This window comes from Triturus cristatus, chromosome 5_1 (assembly GCF_964204655.1).
Source record: "Triturus cristatus chromosome 5_1, aTriCri1.1, whole genome shotgun sequence".
Lineage (NCBI taxonomy): Eukaryota > Metazoa > Chordata > Amphibia > Caudata > Salamandridae > Triturus > Triturus cristatus.
In genome coordinates this window covers 320,597,789-320,620,737 of record NC_140587.1, presented here as the reverse complement: position 1 = coordinate 320,620,737, position 22,949 = coordinate 320,597,789, and the positions used below count along the sequence as shown (strand labels likewise).

General features: G+C 45.4%; 1 protein-coding gene across 1 annotated transcript in view; it reads left to right on the top strand.

Moving 5' to 3' along the window:
* The window catches only part of COLEC10 (collectin subfamily member 10), a 392,931-nt gene that overhangs the window by 270,789 nt on the left and 99,193 nt on the right, over positions 1-22,949 (top strand). The window contains exon 3 of the mRNA XM_085605060.1: positions 9,068-9,139. Within this exon, the coding sequence (XP_085461186.1) occupies positions 9,068-9,139 (72 nt within the window). The remainder of the gene's footprint in view (positions 1-9,067; positions 9,140-22,949) is intronic.

Here is a 22,949-nt window from a genome sequence, read left to right as displayed (position 1 = left end):
CCGTGGTGGCTCATCCTTAAGAGCAACTGGGCAGTCCCTGCCACCTTCGAGATGGTACTCACTCATGAAAGCACGTTCATCTCAATATGATCGTGTTTTTACGCATTCTGCCAGCGTGCATAGCTCTGTAGATCACTACAGGACAAGAAGGGAGAGGGTGGGGCTGAGGCATTCGTCATCAGATTGCCATGTGTAGTTTATGACAATCTGGAGATGGAGGCCTGGATTGTGCATGTGTGATGTGCTTAATTCAGCTGCTTCCCCTCACACAGGAACAATCTATTGAATCGAACAGCCATACTGCACATGTCTTAATCAGCACAGTACATCTGGTACACTGAGGGTTCTCAGGGCACAAATCAGAACATCCCAGCGCCAACTGGAAGTCAGGCATAACAGCAGGGGTGGGATCCTCAGGCCAACTTCTGATGGAGGTGGAGCAACAGCCCTATCCGAAGCTGGGAGAGGACTTATGATGGCCTTAGGATGGCCTTACGCTCCCAGGTCCCACCTCTGCTGCTCCACCTGGCATCCCCTTTGCAGAGGCAGAGGCGGGTTCCTCTCTTTACCTTTGCCATGGAGAAGGAATGAAAGCCTTTCTTCCTGAAGCACTAAAGAAAGCAGGGCAAGTGAACAATGCTTTTCCAATACTGGTGGGTGCATTTGTATGTGAGTGGGTGAACATGCTGTGTGTCACGTGTCTCCCGTGATATACAGGTACCACCGAGGCCCATCATGACAGTCATAAGCAGCGTCTTCCCCATCCCCCCACAAGAGCTGTCGGAAGTTTGATTAGGATTAGTTCCAAAGAAGACTGAATGTTTATTACATTTTTTCCAAAAAAGGAGAGCTTTTCAAAGCTGAAGTCAAGGAGGCTAAAAAGTAATGATGACGCTGTGTTGTTGGGGACTAAAAAGGCCTGGAGGCTGGAAGGAAACTTTCTTCCAGTGTGTGTTTCATTGGGGTGTGCGGTCAGCATTAGCACAGGGAAAGGGTTAATGTCTCTTTGAGACTCAACGTTCAAGTGGGTTTGAAATGTCTGCATTATATCCAACCAGTGGAAGGCAGATTGTTGACATGTTTAGGGCCATGAAATGTGTGTACGTGAGCAACTGAGTGTACTTGCCCCATTTAAAAACTTAAAACTGTGGTGTGTTCAGGACAGCTGTGCTTTAGTGTCAGCCCAAAATCCACCAAAGACAGGGTGCCTGTATCGAGAATGTACACAGAAGACTACATCGTGCACTTGTGGTGAGGGTTCCGTCCATCTATACAATATCAGAGAGGGCCAGGATTCCCACAGGGAATGCCATCCTTTAATGCAAGAAGATGACTCAGGCCTCCAAAAAGCCTTGGCAGAAGATAGGGGGTTCCTACATAAAGCTTGCTGGATAGAACAGGATCCAGATACTCTAAAAATACCTCACAGTTCCTCGGTTGTCACCTTTATTCGTGAGTACTTTGGGTATAGTTAAAAACATTTTCCCCACAGCGTGTGTGATAAGCACAATGGCTAAAACCCGTCTGCTACTAGCCAGTATCAACCCTGCAGAACGCTCTCACCAGTGTCTTATTAGCCCTTATTTCCAAAGTGCAATATTGTTTACATGTTTTACATAGTTATGATCTGCTCATCATAGCAGTTGGAAGATGCATAAAAAGGTAAAGCAAAAGCGTGATCTAGTGATGCCTTCCACCTGCACTCTTCGGGTAAGCAATTTTTAGTTATGTTTTCCTGCTTCAGGGATGACCTAGAGGCACTGGCTCTGGAATTGTTATATCGTGGGATGCTTGTCGTGTATCGCTCCGTGCCCACTTGCATGTGACACACATCATTAATAACCCTTTGATGAGCCAGCCAGAAGGTGAAAACAGAACACGTCTAAAGGCCTGATTTAGACTTTGGCAGATGGGAACCTCTGTCATAAACGTGATGGATATCCCATCCGACGTATTACAACTACATTACATCCAAAGGCATTTGTATTTGGCGGGCAGGATATCGGTTACAGTTGTGACGAAGTAACCTGTTCGCCGAAGTCTAAATCAGGCCCTAGGTTTTTAAAGCCAAAACAGAAAGCATCACACACAGCAGCGCTTTGATGGTAAGAGGGCTCATTATCTTAAACGCTCATGCTGAAGTCTACTATGATCTGCAGAGAAGGAGTTTGCATCTTGGCGGGGTCAATTCAGCCTTTCATCTTTCTGTGGAAGATACATTGAAACTCAGAATTTATATTGATAATGTAACACCTGCTTTTTTTAATGCTGACAATCCTAGAAATACAACATGGATCAATGTGGATAGTCCTTACATTTGGTAATGCAGCATTCGATCTTGGGGCATCTCTCAGAATAAATGTATTTAGAAATGTGTACACAAATCGTCCAGTGTGCTGTAGGTACTGCTCTGTATTCTGATGTAATTTACTTACTTCCTACCAGGCCCCTGTGCTGAGGGGAAAGAGTTTTAGGGATATGTGTGAGGAGCCATCTCTCAACACCAAGGTTGTAAGGGTCTACTGGGTGGTTCGGGCACAAAATGAGTTAAGAAAAAGATGAGAGAACAGAGCATGGGAGGGATTTGATGCCAAAGTCGCACTAGTGGAAACCCTGTTGAGGACTTGGGAGGGTGGAGATGAGACAAATCTGTACTTTTAGGTACATCCCAGTGCTGCATGCAGCCTGCCTACAGAATGAGATGTACTTATCACCTCCTCCCCATTACTCTAAAAGTAAGAGAGTGAAAGGGCTCTCAGTTCATGTCATTGCATGCCGAGCAACAATACATTTCTTGGCAAGGTAGTAATAATGAAGAGACTATGGACTACAACTAAAGACAGGATTAACAATACTAGAAAATAATCAACAATATGCATACATAACTGCCAGTGCATAAGGTCTGTGATGCATAACATATATCATTTCATGTTGTGGAAGTGAAGTTCTTTGCCCACTGTGGACACATGCACAGTAATTGAAGGAATTTAATAATTTGATTTCTTTGCAATGTAGCCAATAGCTCTTTTCTTGCAATTTGTATTTTTTCCTTGGATTTCTTGAGCTCATCATTTGCAACTGTCTATAATTGTGGTTTGAGATTTAGCATCACTCCTAGGGCCTTATTATGACTTTGGCGGTCTCGGAGCGGGGCTGCCATGCTGCTGCCCCGTCCTGAGACCACCAAACCCATTAAAGACCGCCAGCCAGAGTACGACTTATTTTTACTCTGGCGGACGGTTCTTTGGCGGTCCCACTGCGGTGCCTTTGGATGGGAGCTTCAAAGGCAGTTCCTGCAGGGCATGCCCTGCAGGAACTGGGGGTGCAAGCACACAGGGGGGCACAACAAGTGCCCCCCTGCACGCTCCCCATGGTGCAGAGGCATAAGGGGGACCTGAAGAGCCCTCTTATTTCCTCACCGCCAGACTTTTCATGGCAGTCGCACTGCCCTGAAAATTGCGCCTATGAGAAAAGTTGTAATATGCTTGGCAGGGACACAGCGGCCCCGGCAAGCAGACTCTGGCTTTAAGACTGCTGCACCACTGGCAGGGATCTCTGATCCCTGTCGGGTGCGGTGGTCCTAGGGCAGTCCGACCACCCTGGTTGTAATAGGGCAGTTGGAAGACCGCAAGTGCCACGCCCCCGCGAGTCTGGCAATCTGTGGACTGCTGGCTCGTAATAAGGCCCCATGACTTTTAAAAACTGGTCTTAATTAAAGAAGTCATATTTTGTTACCCTACATGACACCCAAATTTCATGGTGTCAGGCTGCGTTGTATCATGTTTCCTATCTAGGCTTATATCTTTTCATGACATAATGGTAGAATTGGTTAAGAAAGGTGTGACCAACCATTTCCAGGTAAATACAACAATTTATTTTTCTGAATTAACATTCAATGTTGGTTTGCCTTTCTGATAATGAGGCACTGCCTAAATGCTGTGGGTGCTGGGCTCTGTCTCTAGGCAAATGTGTTGTTTCCATTTAGACTGATATCTGTCATACAAAGTTTCAATACTGAAGCTCCATCAATAAAGTCTTTGAGTATAACCACGTCACTTTAGCCTCGTTATAGAATTAGAATGTATGCTGCACCACAAAATCTCTCCTGCAACTAGACATATGGTTCAAAAAGCAAGGGTGACACATGCAAAAAGAACAATTGATGGAGAGAATGCAGAACAATGTCATGCATTCACCCCAGTACAGAGATCTGGGCCTAAATCCATCGTTTTTTTGCTCACCATGCCACTTGGAGAGCACGGGACCCACGTCAAGCGTGGCAGACAGACTTTGGTACATGCTACATTATATTTACAGGTGGTTAGACTTCGCAGTTGATGAATTGTTGAAAATGTTTTTAAATCCCGTCAGTGCATTGTTGCTTTGTTGGTACCACAATAGACCTTGCTTTGATGCCTAGAGTTGTTGAAACAATTTCTTTAGTAAAGGCTGTCTAATGCAAAATGGTCTCTAGTTTTCAAACTCTTAAATGGGGAGAATCCCCCCAACCTCCTCCCCTTTGATAGATTTGCGTTAGCTCGCTTTCCTTGCCCATTCCCGGTAAATCATGACCAGTGTTTTGTCCCACCACTTTTAAATGTCACCATTCACAAACGTCCTTCAGACAGTTCGTCTGTTGATTGTGGTTTTTAGGTCAGGCTCGACAGCGCAGCTGTCTGCAATATGAATTGGTATCAATTCTTTGAAATATACATATAGTGGACTTTGGCTCCACCCAGAGGAGTATTGCTGTCCTACCACATGCTATTGGCTAAAAGGTGTGTCATTCAAGCTTCTGGGAAATGCTTCCTTTGGACTGCATGAGGAGCCATTTTACATGTGAAAAGTGCACTCAAGTATCATGATATGTGTCACATTCAGTTCTTTTTTTGGTCCATTTATTCTAAACAGAATCAATCATGTTTTGCTACTTTTCCTTAGCAATGGAAAAGCCAAAGGTCGGGCTTTAAAATGGTAGTGATAAACATACATGCCAACATTTCAGAAGAGCAAAGTGAGAGATTCTTTAAAAAAAATCGGGAGAATGGGGCCTTGAATCGGGTTACTGTCATGTATGGGCTTTGGAAGTGTGCTGCTGCAGGATCGGACATTTGAAACGCAAATGCATGTTTTTTTCTTACCTTTCAGAAAGAAGGATGGAGCGCAATGGCAGGCAGAGAGAGGGTTATGCAAGTGTTCTGCACTCACTGGCCTGGCAGGTTGCTGGCAGTGCATATACCAACACCCCCCCCCCCCCCACCTGTGTGGCAGCCCAGGCACACACACACAACCACACCTGAGTACTTCACAGGTCTTTTAAAGACCATTCGCTTGTTAATGAGGCTTTGTTGGGTTTTCACCCCTTCTAGAGCCCCCGCATCGCCGCTCTTGACTATTGCTGTTAGAATTAGCATTTACACAATACCAAGCCCCGTCTGCTGAAACCCCGAGGAATCGGGTCTTTGCTTGCAGGAATCGGGAGGCGGGAGACTAGCCTTCAAATCGGTAGTCTCCCGCCTGAATCGGGAGGGTTGACATGTATGGTGATAATATCCACAAGCAACATATGTCCATACTTCACTTACGGGGAGAGAGCACGAGCTTTGTAAATCACCGAAGGAAATTACAGATCTGTTCTTTAATACTTGGCCTGTTGTGAATAAACCTCATTCATTCCACACTTTCCAGCCTTTTACCTGCAAAGATAATGTGTGTGTTATCCCAAATTGAAGGTAATATGAGTAACCTGAAGTTCGCCTTCCAGGTTATACATACATGAGAAAATGAAGAGCGCATGGTCTTAACTGCAGCCCACAGACGTGGGAGAATCCTAATACGACCTGCTGCCATTAATGATTGGAGGTGATGCTCTGATGAGGCTGCATTGTCTATTGTACTCCAATCTGGATAATTAGCTCATTAAGATGTATTAGCCGTTGAAGTATGCCCTGTTGTTTGCTGCGCCTAAAAGCTTGGTCCCTGGCCCTAGTCTGGACATCACAAACAGTAATGGACATATACATACAGATACAGTGCGACGAATGGCTGCCTGTTCCACTCTGGTTTGTGATACCAGGTGGGTTGGAGAGGTCGGCAGGAATGTTCCAGTGACAGGAACATTCCACCAACACAGAAGTGTCTACGCTCTAGGGAGAGGGCCCAAGTGTGGTGCTCGGTCCCTTAGATACAATCCGCAAGTATCCTGGGGACCGGAAGGAATGCTGTCAGCCGCCCAGCCGTCTCTGGAGGTCAGAAGGACCATAAGGGTGACAAGAAGCTGCCATCTGTATGCAACTTGGTGCATTCTGCATGAGATGAGCAAAACGTGTCACTAAGATGCACCCTAAGGCGCGTGGCTCCTTCTTGAAACTTCAGAGGCACTCTATATGATATTCCCCCAATAACTAAGAAGTGTTTTATCTGGTTCTTTCTAAAATATTACTTTTATAAGGATGTGTTTTACTCTCCTTACACACTATACTTCATGTAGATGCCTCACATTTGGGTAGATATTGGTTAGTGTTTTAAGAGGACCCCGGTCCTTATGAAAATTCTGGCCCATTTCTGGGCTACGGCAGTTGAGACATGTTCACCCAGCCACTAAATAAGGATGTGCCCTCTTGTGTTTCTTTTGAACCTTACCACCGTGCTTTCAACAGTAACAATGGTCCCTACACCCCCTCACTGCTAGGGACATCTCTGATAGTACAGAAAAATATTCCTTATACATCATTATTGACCCACTCAGGAGACATCTTTCTAAGCTTTATGATTGTGCTGTGAGAGTTCCCATAGCGAAGCCAGCCCTCATTGGATTACAAATTAATATCAGGGTAAGGCGCTGTACCAGAGATGATGCATGCCACTCAGAGGATGAGGGCCCAGCGTCATTTAAAAATATAACTCGAAAAAGTCCTCAGCTAGATTATATACCTAAGGAGTGCAATTGCACCATTCTGAAATTGGAATCTGTTGGTCACCTCTTCTCCGCTAGCCATTTCTTGCGCTTTTGAAGGAAGAAAGGCCCTGAGATTAGGATCTGTCTCTCCTACAATGCCTGCCAGACAAAGAGGCTCTGAGAAAGGTGGCTGTTTCATCGTGAAGGGTCATAAATGCTCATCATTAAACTCTCTAAGGTTCTTGCCCTGGTTCCGAGTGTGGATCCTAGGAGGACAATCCTCTCCTGGGAGATCATTTCGGTGTGCCTGTGCCACTCTATGATGGAAATCCAGAGATCGATGTATTCTCTGCTCCCTGCATACCAACACAGTTCTCCGCTACCATACAAGGTACAGTGTGTGCTGCATGCCCTGGAAAGCACCTCCATTTAACAAATAAAAAGAAAGTGTAGAACTCAGATTCATTTACTACCTAATCCTACCGTAAGGTGGTAGGAGACCCATATCACAGCAGTTCACCAGTGGTAGCTCTGTAGTCAGAGACTGCAGTTCACATGCAAGGGTAGTGAGCCCAGAGGCCCTTTTTCTTCCTCAGTAATACATTGCATATCTGTTTGCTTTACAATCCCAATTTACCAGTAGATGCACCTTTAACGCTTGACCATCATTTATTTCTGCAGTTCCTTCTCAACAGAATTTTCACACCACATGTGTGGGTGCAAAAACTGTACCCCAATATTCAGAAAATCCAAATGTCTACGTCATATATTTCTCCCAATAGCACGAAAAGGCACCCACCTGACATTAAGTTAACAAAGTCCACAAACAAATAACTTGGACCACTCAATAATTCAGTTCTAGACAAAGAAAAATGTAAAGAGTTAATTACAAAAAATCTATAATCAAGTGGTACATTATAGACGCCTTAAAGGCTCAATTGAGGAATTATATAGAGTAGTTAAAATCCCTAATAGAATAGGAAAGTCTTCTGGCTCACGCCTAAATTTAAGGAGTTCTAATACACAATTCTTGCATAACAAATTAGTAAAACATCATGGTGTGATCGCAAGTATCAACTCTTTGGCAAATCAGCAATATGAACATCATTACCTTAATACATAAACACTCTACCAATTTAAGAAAACCTTTAACGTCTTCTATGCTGCTGCCATCTGGAGATGTTTGAACAAAATATGAAACATTTAATAATATAGCTTCACTCAAATGAATAAGACCAGTCTACACAGGGAAACTATAGCAACAAGGCCTTGGGAGCTGAAACATATCAGGAACTCAGAAAAGTTAATTGAAAGTTTTATATTCATAACAGTGAAAATAAAGCATTTCATCAGCGCTGAATTCGTTCTGCTTGTGAGGAGAGAAGATGTGCAAGGGGACAGGATGGGAGGGGTGAATACAGGGGTGAAGGACAGTAATGGCATCCATTATATCCAAAATGGCATTTTCACATAAATGGGGCATAACTGAATTATACTAATAAAAACACTTCTATACATCTATACATTATATTAAACTTTTTTCAACTGTAATGATAGTAGCTCATCATATGCGTCCTGGATCCCCAAAAAATGTTTGCTTTTTATTACTAATAAATATAAATTTAGGAAAATAATGCATCCACACATGCACAGGGCTCTATCTGTGTACACTAATGAATCCAAACTCGGGGACTAGGGGTGTCCTCCTGGCTTACCAATTCAAACAACGCCAAGAGCATGGAGTTGTATACCCTATAGTTCCCAAAACCTTTTATTCTAAAATCTGAAATATAAATGTTCATATTTCTTTGCCTACTGTGTCATTGAGCTGCGTGAGTTTTCAAATTGCATGTTATGATGCAGAGAAAGTGCTTGTACATCACAGTGTCATGGGTGATTAATCCTGGTTTCCAAAGCTAGAACTGTACCTTAATAATATTCCACTACCTGCTCCTTCTTGTTTCTGTGTCTTGGGCCAAATTGTCCACACCTTATCTGAGAAAAGGAGTGTGAGTAAGAATTATAAACAAGTAAATCTAGCCTTCCACAGCTTATGAAATAATATAAAATATTGTTAGACAAAAAGGAAAGTGACCCGATATTAAGGTAGGCATTATAATATTTTGATTGCTGACATTCCTTATAAGTCTATGTTCATTTTCATTTCAGGATCCAAAGGTGGTGTGGGAGATGCGGGTGATCAGGGACCAATAGGAAAAATTGGTCCACTAGGTGGAAAAGGTAAGTAATGTTATGAAAGTATTTGTTGTTAAAATTAATTTAGCTAATGATGTATTGTTTGGTTTATAGCTGGTTGGTGTAGAAGAGAGGTAGGCTAGAGGTTTGTCTTTGGAAGTCCTTGTCAATATATGGTCATAAAAAGGGAGTGTGCTGAGCATTCCAACACACAGAAGTCAGTGAGTCGTGAGTTCTTCTTCAAATATGGCAATTAAAGTAACAAGTATTGGCAGCACCAGTATGTCTGGGTTTAATGTGCTAACACATACAGCAAGACACTCGAGAGGGAGCCAGCTGGAGTGGAAATAAAGGGTAACAGTTGTAACATAGTCTCTCAAGCCAAGCACTGCAGTGGAGGTAGAGGATACACCCACACAGCTCATAACATTAGGTGAGAGATGAATACTCCACTGGGATAAGCCAAGGCATAATTGTCAAAGGCTCCAGTAAAACGCTGGAAGAGGCTGGTCAAAGGGTGGCAGTGGTTGAAAGGGATGGCCCAAAGCCCAATCTGGCTACAATGTTAGCAGTAGGTCTGTTTAAAAGCTGCACTGTCAAAACCCAGACTTAATAAATATGAAAGAAGGATGTGTGTGTATCTATATTTTGTGGAAGTGCTTGCTTTACAATTCCTCAGATACAGATTTACAAATGTACTCAAGGAACCCATATGCAAGTACACTTCAACTATATTCAAGAATCAATAATCCACATTTTTAAAAATATCTAGTATTAACATTTTAGCAGATTAAATTGTTATACAGAGTAATCATATCCTTTATTACATTAAGCCAATAGTGTGTCTCAAAATAGTCAACATTATGTGATATAACTATATGTATATTCTCTTCAAATAAAAATTAAAGCTGTCTTGCCCTGACATATGGGTTTGACAATTCCATGGCCCCTTGGACCATTGGGTGCTTGAATAGGCAGAGTGTTGTCTGTTGGTTGTGGTTTTTAGGAATGGCTTGACAGCAAAGCTGTCTGCAATATGTATTCCTACTAATTTGTTAAACTATGCATAGAGTGGTCTTTGGCTCCGCGCAGAGTATTACTATCTCACCTCATGTTATTGACTAGTTGGTGTATCATTCTGCCGTCCAGGAAGTGCTTCCTTTGTAATGCACACAGTATTATTTTACACATTAAAAGCATACTTAACTATCATGCTGTTTGTCAAATTCACTTCTTTATCGCCTGTATGCCTTCTGTACAGAAAGCAATCCCTTTTTACTACTTTTCCCCATCATGGACAAAGCCATCAGGTCGGCTTTTACATGATAATCCGCATTTGAGCACTCAACAGATGAAAACAACATTTGAGTTTCCAGGTGTTGACACATTAGAGCCAGACCTATTGGCTTGCAAGTGCTGGTCTTCAATGGAGGTTTAGTAGTGGGGCTAGATCTTGCAATTCTTGCAGTCTGAATTTTATGCAAAGGAAGAGAAAATATAACTCAGAAAACATGTATGATCAAGTTAGAAAATATGCTTTTACAGTCTTTTTAGAACTGCTATTAGCTGTCAATTAAATGTTTGTTTTGGTGGCTGAAGAACTTGCACAGTTCAACTTAACAGCAATAAATATCATTCAAATTATTATTTTTTCCTCTCTGTAATTTGACATTTATTTATTTTACACCTGCAATTATGATACTGGGAAATAAAAGAGTAAAGAATAAGCTAGAACATCGATTTATCAGTTATTTACCCTAAGTGGAGCCCGTCACAAAAATGATCCAGCTTGGTAAACATTTAAGAAATGAGAAATTGACAATTAATTGGAAAGATAAGATGTTAACAAAGAAAAAAGATGGAGGCACATTATTAACGTTTCCCCCACAATTATATTCTTCCTCAATTTATATTTCATTAATACATGTTTGCTTTATCCAAAGGAATTTCTTTCTTTCATTTTATAATCCTGAAACCATACCCTGCAGAACTGTTTTGGTCATTCCAATTAAACAAATGTCTGCACCACTGATTTTATTATCATAGCAAGCACTTGTTCTAGCTTTCCTGCTGCTTTCTCAAGGCTGCAATATAAACACTTATAACACAAAGAATCCCTTTTTGAATTTCTAAATCCATTAACGCTGGAGCTAATGTGGGCGTGGCCAAGCGAGGCAGCGACCGATACAGTACAGCTTGAGGCCAGGAGTTTAGTCTGGGCCCCAGGACAGTGGAGGTCGGACGAGTAGGCTGGCTGGCGCTTGTGTGGTGTCTGACCTTGTAGGACGCTTCTCAACGGGCCATGTGCGGCTGCTTTTGCGTTGAAGACACCGGACAGCTGGAAGCGCTCCCCAGGGCATCCGAGGGGCAACAGATTATGAAGCTTGAGCCGGTGAGTGTGGGACACTGCTTGATGGTGCAGGTGGCTTGTTCTATCTTACACAGTTGATCGGACCACAACTCCCACCCCCCTCCATAATTGGCGCTACACTATGGGAACCATGCAGCGGACACCTGTGGGGACTCTATTAGGTGACCCGGGGGTGTGCAGCTGGGCACCCCCGTTAGATTTGCCAAGTCAGCCACATAAAAGCTCAAGTGGCCCCAGTGTCAGGTGTGATGTCCCTGGGACAAGCCAGCCAAGTGGAAAAATCAGACGAGAAGGACGAGGCCCCTGTTACCCACGGATTAATGGAGGCCCTTTTCAGCTGCTTGTGGGATGATATAATGGCTCTAAGAATAGAGGTCTCAAAAGAAGCAATGGAACTGCGTCACGAAATGAGCGAACTGGAACAAAGAGTGGACTCGGTTCAACGATCGGGAGAAGCCTGAGAAGAAGAACTCGAGGAATGTCACAGGGAGATTCTGGAGCTCAAAAACCGCAATGCTGATCTGACCTATCTTTAGAAGATCTAGAAAACAGATCCTGCAGATCCAATATACGTATTAAGGGCGTTCCATTGTAGGCCGATGCTGACCACCTGGAGAACTACGTTCTACGCCTATTTCGCCATATCGTCCCGGAGCTGAAAGACAAAGACATTCCAAAACACACACAGAGCTGGGAGACCCTCATCGGCCCCTGGTTCCCCACAGGACATTCTCACATGCCTCCACGATTATAAACAAAAAGAAGTCATAATGTCTGCAACACGTGATCAACCCTATATTTCCTTCTAGGGGAATAAAATTCAGCTCTTTGAAGATTTGTCCATCATCACTCTACAACGAAGATGCTCCATGAGGCCTATAACAGATTTTCTGAGGGACAAAGGGGTGAGGTATAAATGGGGACACCCCTTCAGACCAGTTTTTCCTTGGAATGGGCGGACACACACAGTACGCACACCACCTGAAGCAGCGGAGATTCTGGGACTCGAGCTGGAACAGGAGACTTTGTTGCAGTGGGCTGACTCCAGTGCAGCTCTGGAGGGGTCGCGCCAGAGACGCAAACCAAGGAATAGGTCGCAAGAACAAGTGAGCAGACTGACCAAAACAGAAAGCTTCAAGGAACACTCAGCACTCCTACTGCAACTCACGGATCAGAAGCAGTCCCCAGAACGTACAGATAAATGAAGAACACAGACTCAAGATCACGACCGAGGGATGCAAGCTACAGCCGGAGGGCCTACACAGACTTGGGAAGAATGCAGATAGAGAAGATGCTGCCCAGTGGAAACACCGGGTTGGTGTGGAGGAGGACGCCCCCCCCCCCCCGGGGCCCACACCTAAATAATTGAGAGAACTGTCAGTGGCGGAGGATTCCGCACCTTCGGTACAAGTTGGGACACTGGCGAGAGTGGCCGAAGACATGGACCCCTGCTAAGAAATCGCAAGTTTTGCACCACTTGGTGCTCATGTTTATTTTGTTTTAATGTTTGTGCAGTTATTATATGTTTCTCGCACTATAATTTGTCCCTGGTCATGTTATATTATATTTTAAGTTTATAAAGCTTTATTGAAGATGATAAGCATAGTAAAACATTATTACAGAAACATGTGGCATTAAATGGAAAGTGGAATGATATTAAATAACACATAAGCAAGTAATCCCAAAAAAAGGATTTATCAAATATACCAAGGAGAAAGAGCCTTTTAGAGAGGATGGGAAAAGATAAAGAAAGAAAAAGGGAGGGGAAGGGGGGAGAGGGGTGGCATGAAATACATCTTCAAAAGCAAATACTTCTGTAAACAATTAAAAGTGAACAGGTGATAAAAATATGAGTGGGTACTTTAGAAAAGATAAATGGGTAATTTAGGAAGCATGTCTGGAAAGAAAAGTGGTTAGTGGTGACCATAACAAGTCCTTTTTGATTAATAGAGGTGTGGAGGTGGCGAAGGCACGGTCAAGTCTGTGATGATGACATAGCAAATTCCACCAAGCATGGTATTACATTTTTGAAGTATCTTTCCAGTTGGTTGTGATGATCTGAAAAGAAACAGCTAAGTATAGGTCTATAAATTTACGCACATTACATTGAACATTCCATAAAGGTGAGAACCTCCCAAAAATATATGTACAATCTCGAAAAGGAAATTTAGTGAAAAGAATATCATTAAGTTTTGAACAAATACGAGCCCATAGGGATTTAAACAATGGGCAATGAAAAAACATATGGAGGAAATCACTGTCTTCACAGGGGCAAGACCAACATTTCTTGGATTCTAGTAATCTAAATGTGTGCAGTGCAGAAGGAGTAAAAAAGAGTCTGTTGTAAAAAAAAATATAAAGTCTGTGTGGTGCTAGCAGAGCGGAAAGAGGTGTGAATTTTGGACCATATAGAATCCCAAGTCTGAAATGAAAATTCTTGGGCTAAATCCTTCTCCCATAAGAGTTCTAATTGAGACTAAAGTCTATATACAGAAGGACAGGAAAGTAATTTGTAGATGGCAGCTGCCTTAAAGGGGATAGAAAAGTCTAGTGAGGTGGAAGAGGTCTGAGCAGGAACACGAGTCAGAGAAGCCTTCAGTAAGAGGTAGTGTGTTGGAAATGCCAAACGAATAGCTAGAAATTCCCTCGGGAATTATCTTTCAATAGATGATCAGAAGTAATGATACCTTTATCAATCCATTCTTTCCAAAAAAGCGCTCTATTGTTGATCTTTAAGAATTTATTGTACCAGATTGGAGTTTGGGAAAGAAAATCTTCAGCGGAGATATGGGAACGGAGCAAGGAAAGAGCAATAGCTTTGGAGTGGTTGAATATGGGAGTGGAAAAACGCTTCGGGGGCTGGGATAAGTGAGTAGCTGTGAGAAATGAGAATGGTAAGAGTTACGCAAGTTCTATTGAACTCCAAGCAGTTAGGGGAGAGAAAGAAGAGTCGGTTAAAAAGGGCCATATTTGTTTTAACGTAAAGGCAGAGGGATATCGGTTGAGGTTAGGAAAGTTAACTCCACCTAAGTCTTTGGGTTGTTTAAGGCGGGCAAGAGAAATCCTGGCTTTGCGATTATTCCATAAAAAGTTTGTTAGGGAACGATTTATAGTGCTAAAAAAGGAGAGCGGAAGGGAAACCGGGAGCTTAGAGAGATAAAAATTAATAATGGGGAGAAGCATCATTGTAATGGTGGCTAGTCTCCCCCACCAGGATAAAAAAAGAGGGGCCCAGCCCTCAATAAGGACGGAAAGTTTTTTAAGTATATGTGTATGATTGATTTTAATAGTTTCCCTAATAGTGTTGGCATAAAGAACACCTAGGCATTTGATACTCCTGGGATTCCATTCAAAACCAGAACCATGAAACATATCGGAAAGACAGAATTTGTTTGCGGGTAAAACTTCAGATTTATCAATATTTAGTTTGTAACCAGAAAATGAGGAATATTCTTGTAATAAAGAGAAGAGAGAAGGTAAAGAAGTGGACGGATTAGAGATGTAAAGTAATATATCATCTGCATAAGCAGTAAACTTAATATCAATATTCTGAAATTGGAAACCTGTATAGAATGGGGAACGTCTTATTTTTTCCAGGAAGGGCTCTAAAGCAAGAATAAAAAGAAGTGGGGAAAGGGGACAACCTTGCCTGCTACCTCTACGGAGGGGGAAATATTTAGATTGACAACCATTTGCCCAAATAGAGGTAGAGGGAGCTGAATATAACAATTGAATATATTGAATAATAGGGGGAGTAAAGCCATGCCATCTGAGTGCTCCAAACATGAAGTCCCAGCTTACCCTATCAAATGCTTTCTCAGCATCTAATGTGATGGCAGCAACCAGTGAATCCATTTTAGAGGCAAGGTGGATGATGTTAAGGAGAGTTCTCGAATTGTCAGTGATTAATCTACCTTTGACAAATTCAGATTGATAAATACTGACGAGGTCAGGAATAACTTTGTTGATACGGATGGCAAGTATTTTAGCAAAGATTTTACAATCGGTATTAATTAAAGAGATAGGCCTATAATTCTTGCAAAGGGAGGTATCTTTATCCTTTTTAGGGATTAAGCACAACATAGCCTGGGTAAAAGATCCCTTTGACTCTCCTATGGTAAGAAAATTATTGATCAGGGAGAATAAGTGAGGTATTAAATTTTTTTTAAAGTGGAGGAAAAATCGAACAGTAAAACCGCCTGGGTCGGGTGTTTTATCTTTAGGTAAGAGGTTAATAGCATTGATTATTTCCCTTTCTGAGATAGGAACATCGAGGGATGTAAGGTCTGTAGAATCATCAGGAGATTTAGGGATAGATTGAAAGAAGGAGTCTATTTGTGCCGAGGAAGGAATATGTTCTGGAGTATAGAGGGAAGTGTAGTATTGGACAAAGCAATCGAGAATGTTATCATCAGTGGTGTGTCGAGCTCCGGAGTTGTCAGTAATAGCTACAATTTTGATTTCTGCTTTATTGCGTCCACCATACTGTCAGGCCGGCAGTAGCCGTATACTCTAGGCTCCTACTAACCTGCGGATCGATCGGCTGGAACGATGGCGTGTAGAATATTTCTCCCTTCCCACTGGTGCAACCCCACGCTGGCGAACCAAAACAACCAATACGTGGTAGAGGCACTTAGGGGGAAAGAGAGAGGAACGAATGAAGGGAAGGATGGGGTCCGCTTGTCTCTTCTGTCAGGGAGCCGGAGGGTCTGACGGGTAGTTCTCTAGTAGGCTGCAGTAGTAAGGAGGAGACAGACAAGTCAGAGCATTAGGGAAGGAAGTACCTCTTACCTCCTACCTCCCTGTTCCCCGCTCCAGGGCCCCCACTCACCTACTGTGGGCGCTAACTTCGATTCCCCAGTCAGAGAGACCGTTGGCTTCACGGTCTTGGAAATGGTAGATAGGGTATGGCCTGCGCAGAACCAGTTCGTTCTGTCGTTGCGCACGCGGTAGTTATCCCCACTACCGTGGCAGCAACGAGCAATGCCTATCTAAACAATAAGGTGTTCTCTCTTTGTAAGCAAATGTTGAAGCAAGCGGCAGGGCTTCCACGCCTCCTCGCGCTGCTCGCGTAGGACGCTGTCGAAGGGAACGGAATCGGGAATTCCTCGGGAAAGACTCTAGGCTACGGCAGTTACGTCACTGCCTAGCAGAATAGGTTGCAAACGGGTGCTCCTGCTCCTCCCAACGTAGTGTCCTACCTGATACCGGCTCAAGGTACCGCAGGCAGGAACGGGAACCAGGGAGACCTCAGGAGCGGCGTGACAACGGGTACAGGACATGGAGTCACGATGCTGAAAAAGTAAGCGAGCGCTCGTCCTCCAGCGGGGAATACCATCCGCTAAGCGCTGACTTCAGGGAACCTTCTCGGATTGTCAAGCGCCGTTTCTCCAGAGGGGGATGGTTTTATAGCGGCGGTCATGTGACCGACCCCGCTTCCGGTGCTCCGCCATTGGATGTCCCGAGGTCTTCTGGGACTTGTAGTCGGTCTTAGGAGTGCGCTCCTTTGCCGCGCTGTTAGATACCCCCGGGTGGCGCCGATCTTCTGTCTGGAAGCCAAATGGCTCGCGAGGATCATGACAGTACCCCCTCTCAAGGACCGCCGTCTCGGCGGTTGTCCTGGTTTACCAGGATGTTGGGCGTGGAATTGTCGGAGTAGTTTTGGACAATGTAAGTTAGCTGCTGGTTCCCAAGTCCGTTCTTCCGGCCCAAACCCTTTCCATTCATCCAGGTATTGAACTCTTCCCCTCACTTGTCGGGAGTCTAATAAGGCTTGGACTTCATACTCCTCTTGCCCTTCCACCTCCACAGGGAGGGGAGTCAGAGGTAGTTTCATGTTGGCAGGGCAAGGTCGGAGGAGGGAAACATGGAAAACAGGGTGTATTTTCCAGGAGGCAGGAAGGCTTAGTCTTACCGCAACGGGATTCAGGACGCGGTCTATTCTGTATGGCCCCACGTACTTGGGTGCCAATTTACCCACCCCCTTTAGCTGTAAGTTCTTGGTGGATAACCATACTTTGTCTCCCACCCTATACTCGGGTTCTGGCGCTCTCTTTTTGTCAGCATATAGTTTTTGTGTGTTTTGCGCTGTCTCTAAATGGAGTTTGGTTTCTCTGAGAATGGTGCGGAGATGTGTATGGTGTTCTTGAATTGTAGGGTGTGTAGTGACTACAGGCCACTCGAATGGAAGAATGTCGGGGTGGAAACCATAAAGACAAAAGAACGGGGAACACCCTAGGGTGGTGTGTTCTGCGTTATTGTAGGCGAACTCTGCTAACCATATTACGGGGTACCACTCCATGGTGTTTTGGAGGGTAAAGCAGCGCAGGTACTGTTCTAACGTCTGGTTCAGACGTTCTGTTTTGCCATCCGTCTGGGGATGGTAACTTGTGGATAGACGGGCATCAATGTTCATAGTTTCACATAGCTTTCTCCAAAAGCGTGAGGTAAACTGGGATCCCCGGTCTGTTATAAGCACCTTTGGTAGTCCGTGTGCTCTCACCACATGTTGTAGGAATACTAGAGCCAGTTCGCCCGCCGTGGGTAGTCTTTTGAGAGGGACGAAGTGGCCCATCTTCGTTAAGTGATCTATAATTACCAGCACGGTGGTGTATCCTTCACAAGGTGGCATCTCAACGATGAAATCCATCGATACCGTATGCCATGGGGTTGGTGGGATGGGTATGGGACGCAACAGCCCCGCTGGTTTCGAATGGCTGACCTTACTCTGCGCACAGATGGCACAATTCTTTAGATATTCTTTGGCATCTGTTCGTAATGTGGGCCACCAGAAGGACCTTTCGAGCCCTGCTATGGTTTTGTATTCCCCCAAATGGCCTCCTAGCGCGGAATCATGAACCCAGGCAATCGCTTGCTGTTGTTGTGCCTTCTGTGGGAGAAATAAGGCATCGTTCTGGAACAGGAATTCCCCTCTTTTTGTTCTGTGGGCTGGGTCTATTTGTATCCATGCTGAAATGTTGACGTCGGTTAAGGACGCCTTTACAGCCTCGAGGTATTCATCTGACGAGGTGAGAGCATGCACCTGATGAGCAAACGCCTTGCTGGGCAGGATCGACGGCGGATCAGAGGGTAGGCTCGCTTCGGGAGGTATGGTTTCTTCCATACGGGATAAGGCGTCGGCCTTGCCGTTCTGGGGTCCAGGTCTGTATTTGATGAGAAAGTCATAATCAGAGAAGAATAGGGACCAGCGTAACTGACGTGGTGTGAGGGCTCTGGCCGATTTCAGGAACAAAAGGTTTCTGTGGTCGGTGTACATCTCAACTGTATGGCTTGCCCCTAGCAGATAGTGCCTCCACTCTTCGCAAGCCCGTTTGATGGCCAGTAGTTCCTTGTCCGTAATGGAGTAGTTCACCTCACTCGGGGATAGCTTCTTGGAATAAAATGCCACCGGATGGAGTTGCCCCGTTTGTTGGTGCCGTTGTGACAGCACTCCTCCTATGGCGTATTGAGATGCATCCGTCTCCACCACGAACGGCAGGTCAGTATTTGGGTGTAACAAAATGGGAGCTGTTGTGAACCGTCGTTTGAGTTCCTGAAAAGACCGTTCCGCCTCTTGATCCCAGACGAAAGGAGTATTTTTTCTCAGGAGACGAGAGATGGGGTGAATTACCTTCGAGAAGTCCTTTATAAACCGCCTATAGTAATTGGCGAACCCCAGGAATCGTTGTACCGCCTTAACGTGGCTTGGGGCCTTCCAGGAAGTGATTGCATCTACTTTGGCGGTATCCATTTGAAACCCTTGTGCATTAATGATGTACCCTAGGAAGGCAACTTCCTGTACATGAAATAAGCATTTCTCTAACTTGGCATACAATGAATGTCGTTGAAGACGTGTCAACACTTTCTGCACATGGATGATGTGCTCCTGTAAGGTGGACGAATAGATGAGTATATCGTCTATGTAGACTATGCAACACACCTCCAGCAGACCTCGGAGAACTTCATCCATGAAAAACTGAAATGCTGCTGGGGCGTTGCATAGCCCAAATGGCATTACTTGATACTCGTAGAGACCGAACTTCGTTCGGAACACCGTCTTCCATTCGTCCCCAGATTTTACACGCACCAAATGGTATGCACCTCGAAGGTCAAGCTTGGTGTATATTCGGGCCCCCTTGAGCTGGTCTAGCAATACGGGAATCAAGGGGAGAGGGTACCGGTTCTTAATGGTTATCTTGTTGATGGCGCGGTAATCGATGCAGGCTCGTAACTCATCGCAGTCTTTCTTGGCGATGAAAAAGAGGGGAGACGAGGCGGGCGACGAGGAAGGGCGGATGAATCCTGATGCCAGGTTCTCCTCCAGATATTTCTTGAGGTAGCGGGTCTCTGGTTCCGTTAGAGCGTACACACGACTGCAGGGGATGTCCGCTCCAGGGTGTAGATCGATCCGACAATCAAATGTTCGGTGGGGAGGTAATGTGGCCGCTGTTTGTTTGTCGAACACCGGTTGGTATTGCAGATATTCATTGGGTAAGGATACAGCGCAGCAATACTCGACTTCTTCCCGACCTTCAGCGAGGAAACTGGCTTGTGTTCTGGAACCATTGTCCTGCAAGACGTGCCGGGTACAGTGCGTTTTGCAATACTCAGAGGTCAGTGACACCGTACGTTCTGCCCATCGTACTACCGGGTCATGTAGCGTTAGCCACGGCATGCCTAGGATCAAACGGAATTGAGGCGCGTCTATCAGGTCAAACTGCAGGATTTCGTAGTGTTCTTCCCCCACCCTCATTTTCAGGGGAATGGTGTGATATCTAACCGGTCCGGAGGTTAAGGTCTTCCCATCTACGGCCTTCACTATTTCGGGTATCATCTTCTTTTCGTATGGCACCCCAAACCGTCGAGCATACTGGAGATCCATAAAATTTCCGGTGGCGCCCGAATCCAACAAGGACGCCACGTCTAGCAAGCTGTTTTCAGTGATCCATAAGGTTACACACACATTGATGTGTGCTACGGCGGGTTGCATAGTGTTCGCTAGTGCAAGGGGGATCCGTGATGAATCGGTACCCATGGCAGTGATCCCTTCCTGTCGTGGGCTTTCTAGTTTTCCGACTCCTGTGAGAAGGTCGCTGCAGGTACATGTGGGGGACCGGGTCTTTCCGGTGCCTTGGCCCTCGCGCGACATTCCCTAATAAAATGCCCACTCTTTCCGCAGTAAAGACACAGCTTCTGTTGCCTTCTTTTTTCCCGTTCTTCGGGGGTAAGAGGACCTCGCACTCCCCCGATCTGCATCGGTTCGCTGAGATCTATGGTCTTTTGACGGTCTTCGGGGAGCGATCTCATTCGGGGCAACGGGAAGCGGTTCTCACCTCGGCCTTTATCCGTCTTCCGTTCTTGTAGGCGATGTTCCAATTGTACCGTGAGATCAATCATCTCCTCACAAGTGGGAGGCAGCTGAACCACTTGCGATAACACGTCTTTCAGCTCACCTCGAAGACCTTGGTAAAAGAGGGTGGAGCGTTTCTCGGTAGGCCAGTCGGTTTCCACCACCAATCGATTAAAGGTCGTGATATATGATAGCAGGTCCTGCGAGCCTTGTCTCAGAGTGAGCAATTCCCGATCCAAGGATAGCATGTGCGACTTGCGGTCGAACAATCTTCTCATTGCGGTACAGAAATCGTGGAAGTTGTGCAGCACCGGGTCGTTTCTGTCCATCAACGGAATGGTCCAGCTGGCTGCATTGCCCCCCATGTATGACATCATAAAGGAAGTCTTGGCGGTATGTTCTTGGAAGATCGTTGGTTTGCAAAGGAAATGTAGTCGGCATTGGTTAAGAAAGGTCTCAAATTTCTTTGGGTCCCCAAAGAACCTTTCGGGGGGAGCTAATGGTATACCATGAGTCTGGATGACGTGTACTGTCGGAGCAGAATCCTGTGGAGGTTGGGGCGTGCCCGAAGGAGTAAATAACCCTGTACCAGTGGCACCACCTCCCATTACCGGGGTTGTGCGTGTCGCAGGAGGGGGAAGGGTCCAATCTTTTATGTATGTACTCTTGCTAGGGCCTTGTCGCGTAATGCCTGCAACCTCCCTACGCAAGGTACTCATTTCCCTTTTCATGTCCTGGTTCTCTAATCTAGAATCGTGCACTTCCTGTTGTAAAGCCGTAATGCTTTCCAACAGGGAGGTCAACACGACATTGGAGTCCATCGTTCAGGCCGAAAGGTATACGTGGGCTTGACAATCTGTCAGGCCGGCAGTAGCCGTATACTCTAGGCTCCTACTAACCTGCGGATCGATCGGCAGGAACGATGGCGTGTAGAATATTTCTCCCTTCCCACTGGTGCAACCCCACGCTGGCGAACCAAAACAACCAATACGTGGTAGAGGCACTTAGGGGGAAAGAGAGAGGAACGAATGAAGGGAAGGATGGGGTCCGCTTGTCTCTTCTGTCAGGGAGCCGGAGGGTCTGACGGGTAGTTCTCTAGTAGGCTGCAGTAGTAAGGAGGAGACAGACAAGTCAGAGCATTAGGGAAGGAAGTACCTCTTACCTCCTACCTCCCTGTTCCCCGCTCCAGGGCCCCCACTCACCTACTGTGGGCGCTAACTTCGATTCCCCAGTCAGAGAGACCGTTGGCTTCACGGTCTTGGAAATGGTAGATAGGGTATGGCCTGCGCAGAACCAGTTCGTTCTGTCGTTGCGCACGCGGTAGTTATCCCCACTACCGTGGCAGCAACGAGCAATGCCTATCTAAACAATAAGGTGTTCTCTCTTTGTAAGCAAATGTTGAAGCAAGCGGCAGGGCTTCCACGCCTCCTCGCGCTGCTCGCGTAGGACGCTGTCGAAGGGAACGGAATCGGGAATTCCTCGGGAAAGACTCTAGGCTACGGCAGTTACGTCACTGCCTAGCAGAATAGGTTGCAAACGGGTGCTCCTGCTCCTCCCAACGTAGTGTCCTACCTGATACCGGCTCAAGGTACCGCAGGCAGGAACGGGAACCAGGGAGACCTCAGGAGCGGCGTGACAACGGGTACAGGACATGGAGTCACGATGCTGAAAAAGTAAGCGAGCGCTCGTCCTCCAGCGGGGAATACCATCCGCTAAGCGCTGACTTCAGGGAACCTCCTCGGATTGTCAAGCGCCGTTTCTCCAGAGGGGGATGGTTTTATAGCGGCGGTCATGTGACCGACCCCGCTTCCGGTGCTCCGCCATTGGATGTCCCGAGGTCTTCTGGGACTTGTAGTCGGTCTTAGGAGTGCGCTCCTTTGCCGCGCTGTTAGATACCCCCGGGTGGCGCCGATCTTCTGTCTGGAAGCCAAATGGCTCGCGAGGATCATGACACATACACTTTTGCGTTAAATTTGAGGAGATTATTACATGCGGAGTCCCAGGAGTGTTTGTTGTATTGGATTTTTGCTTTGATAAGAGACGACAAGGTATCATTGGAGTTAGTGGTGAAATATTGATGTTCGAGAGCTTTGATTTGATTGAGGATGAGGGAAGAATCTAGAAGAGGTTTTTTC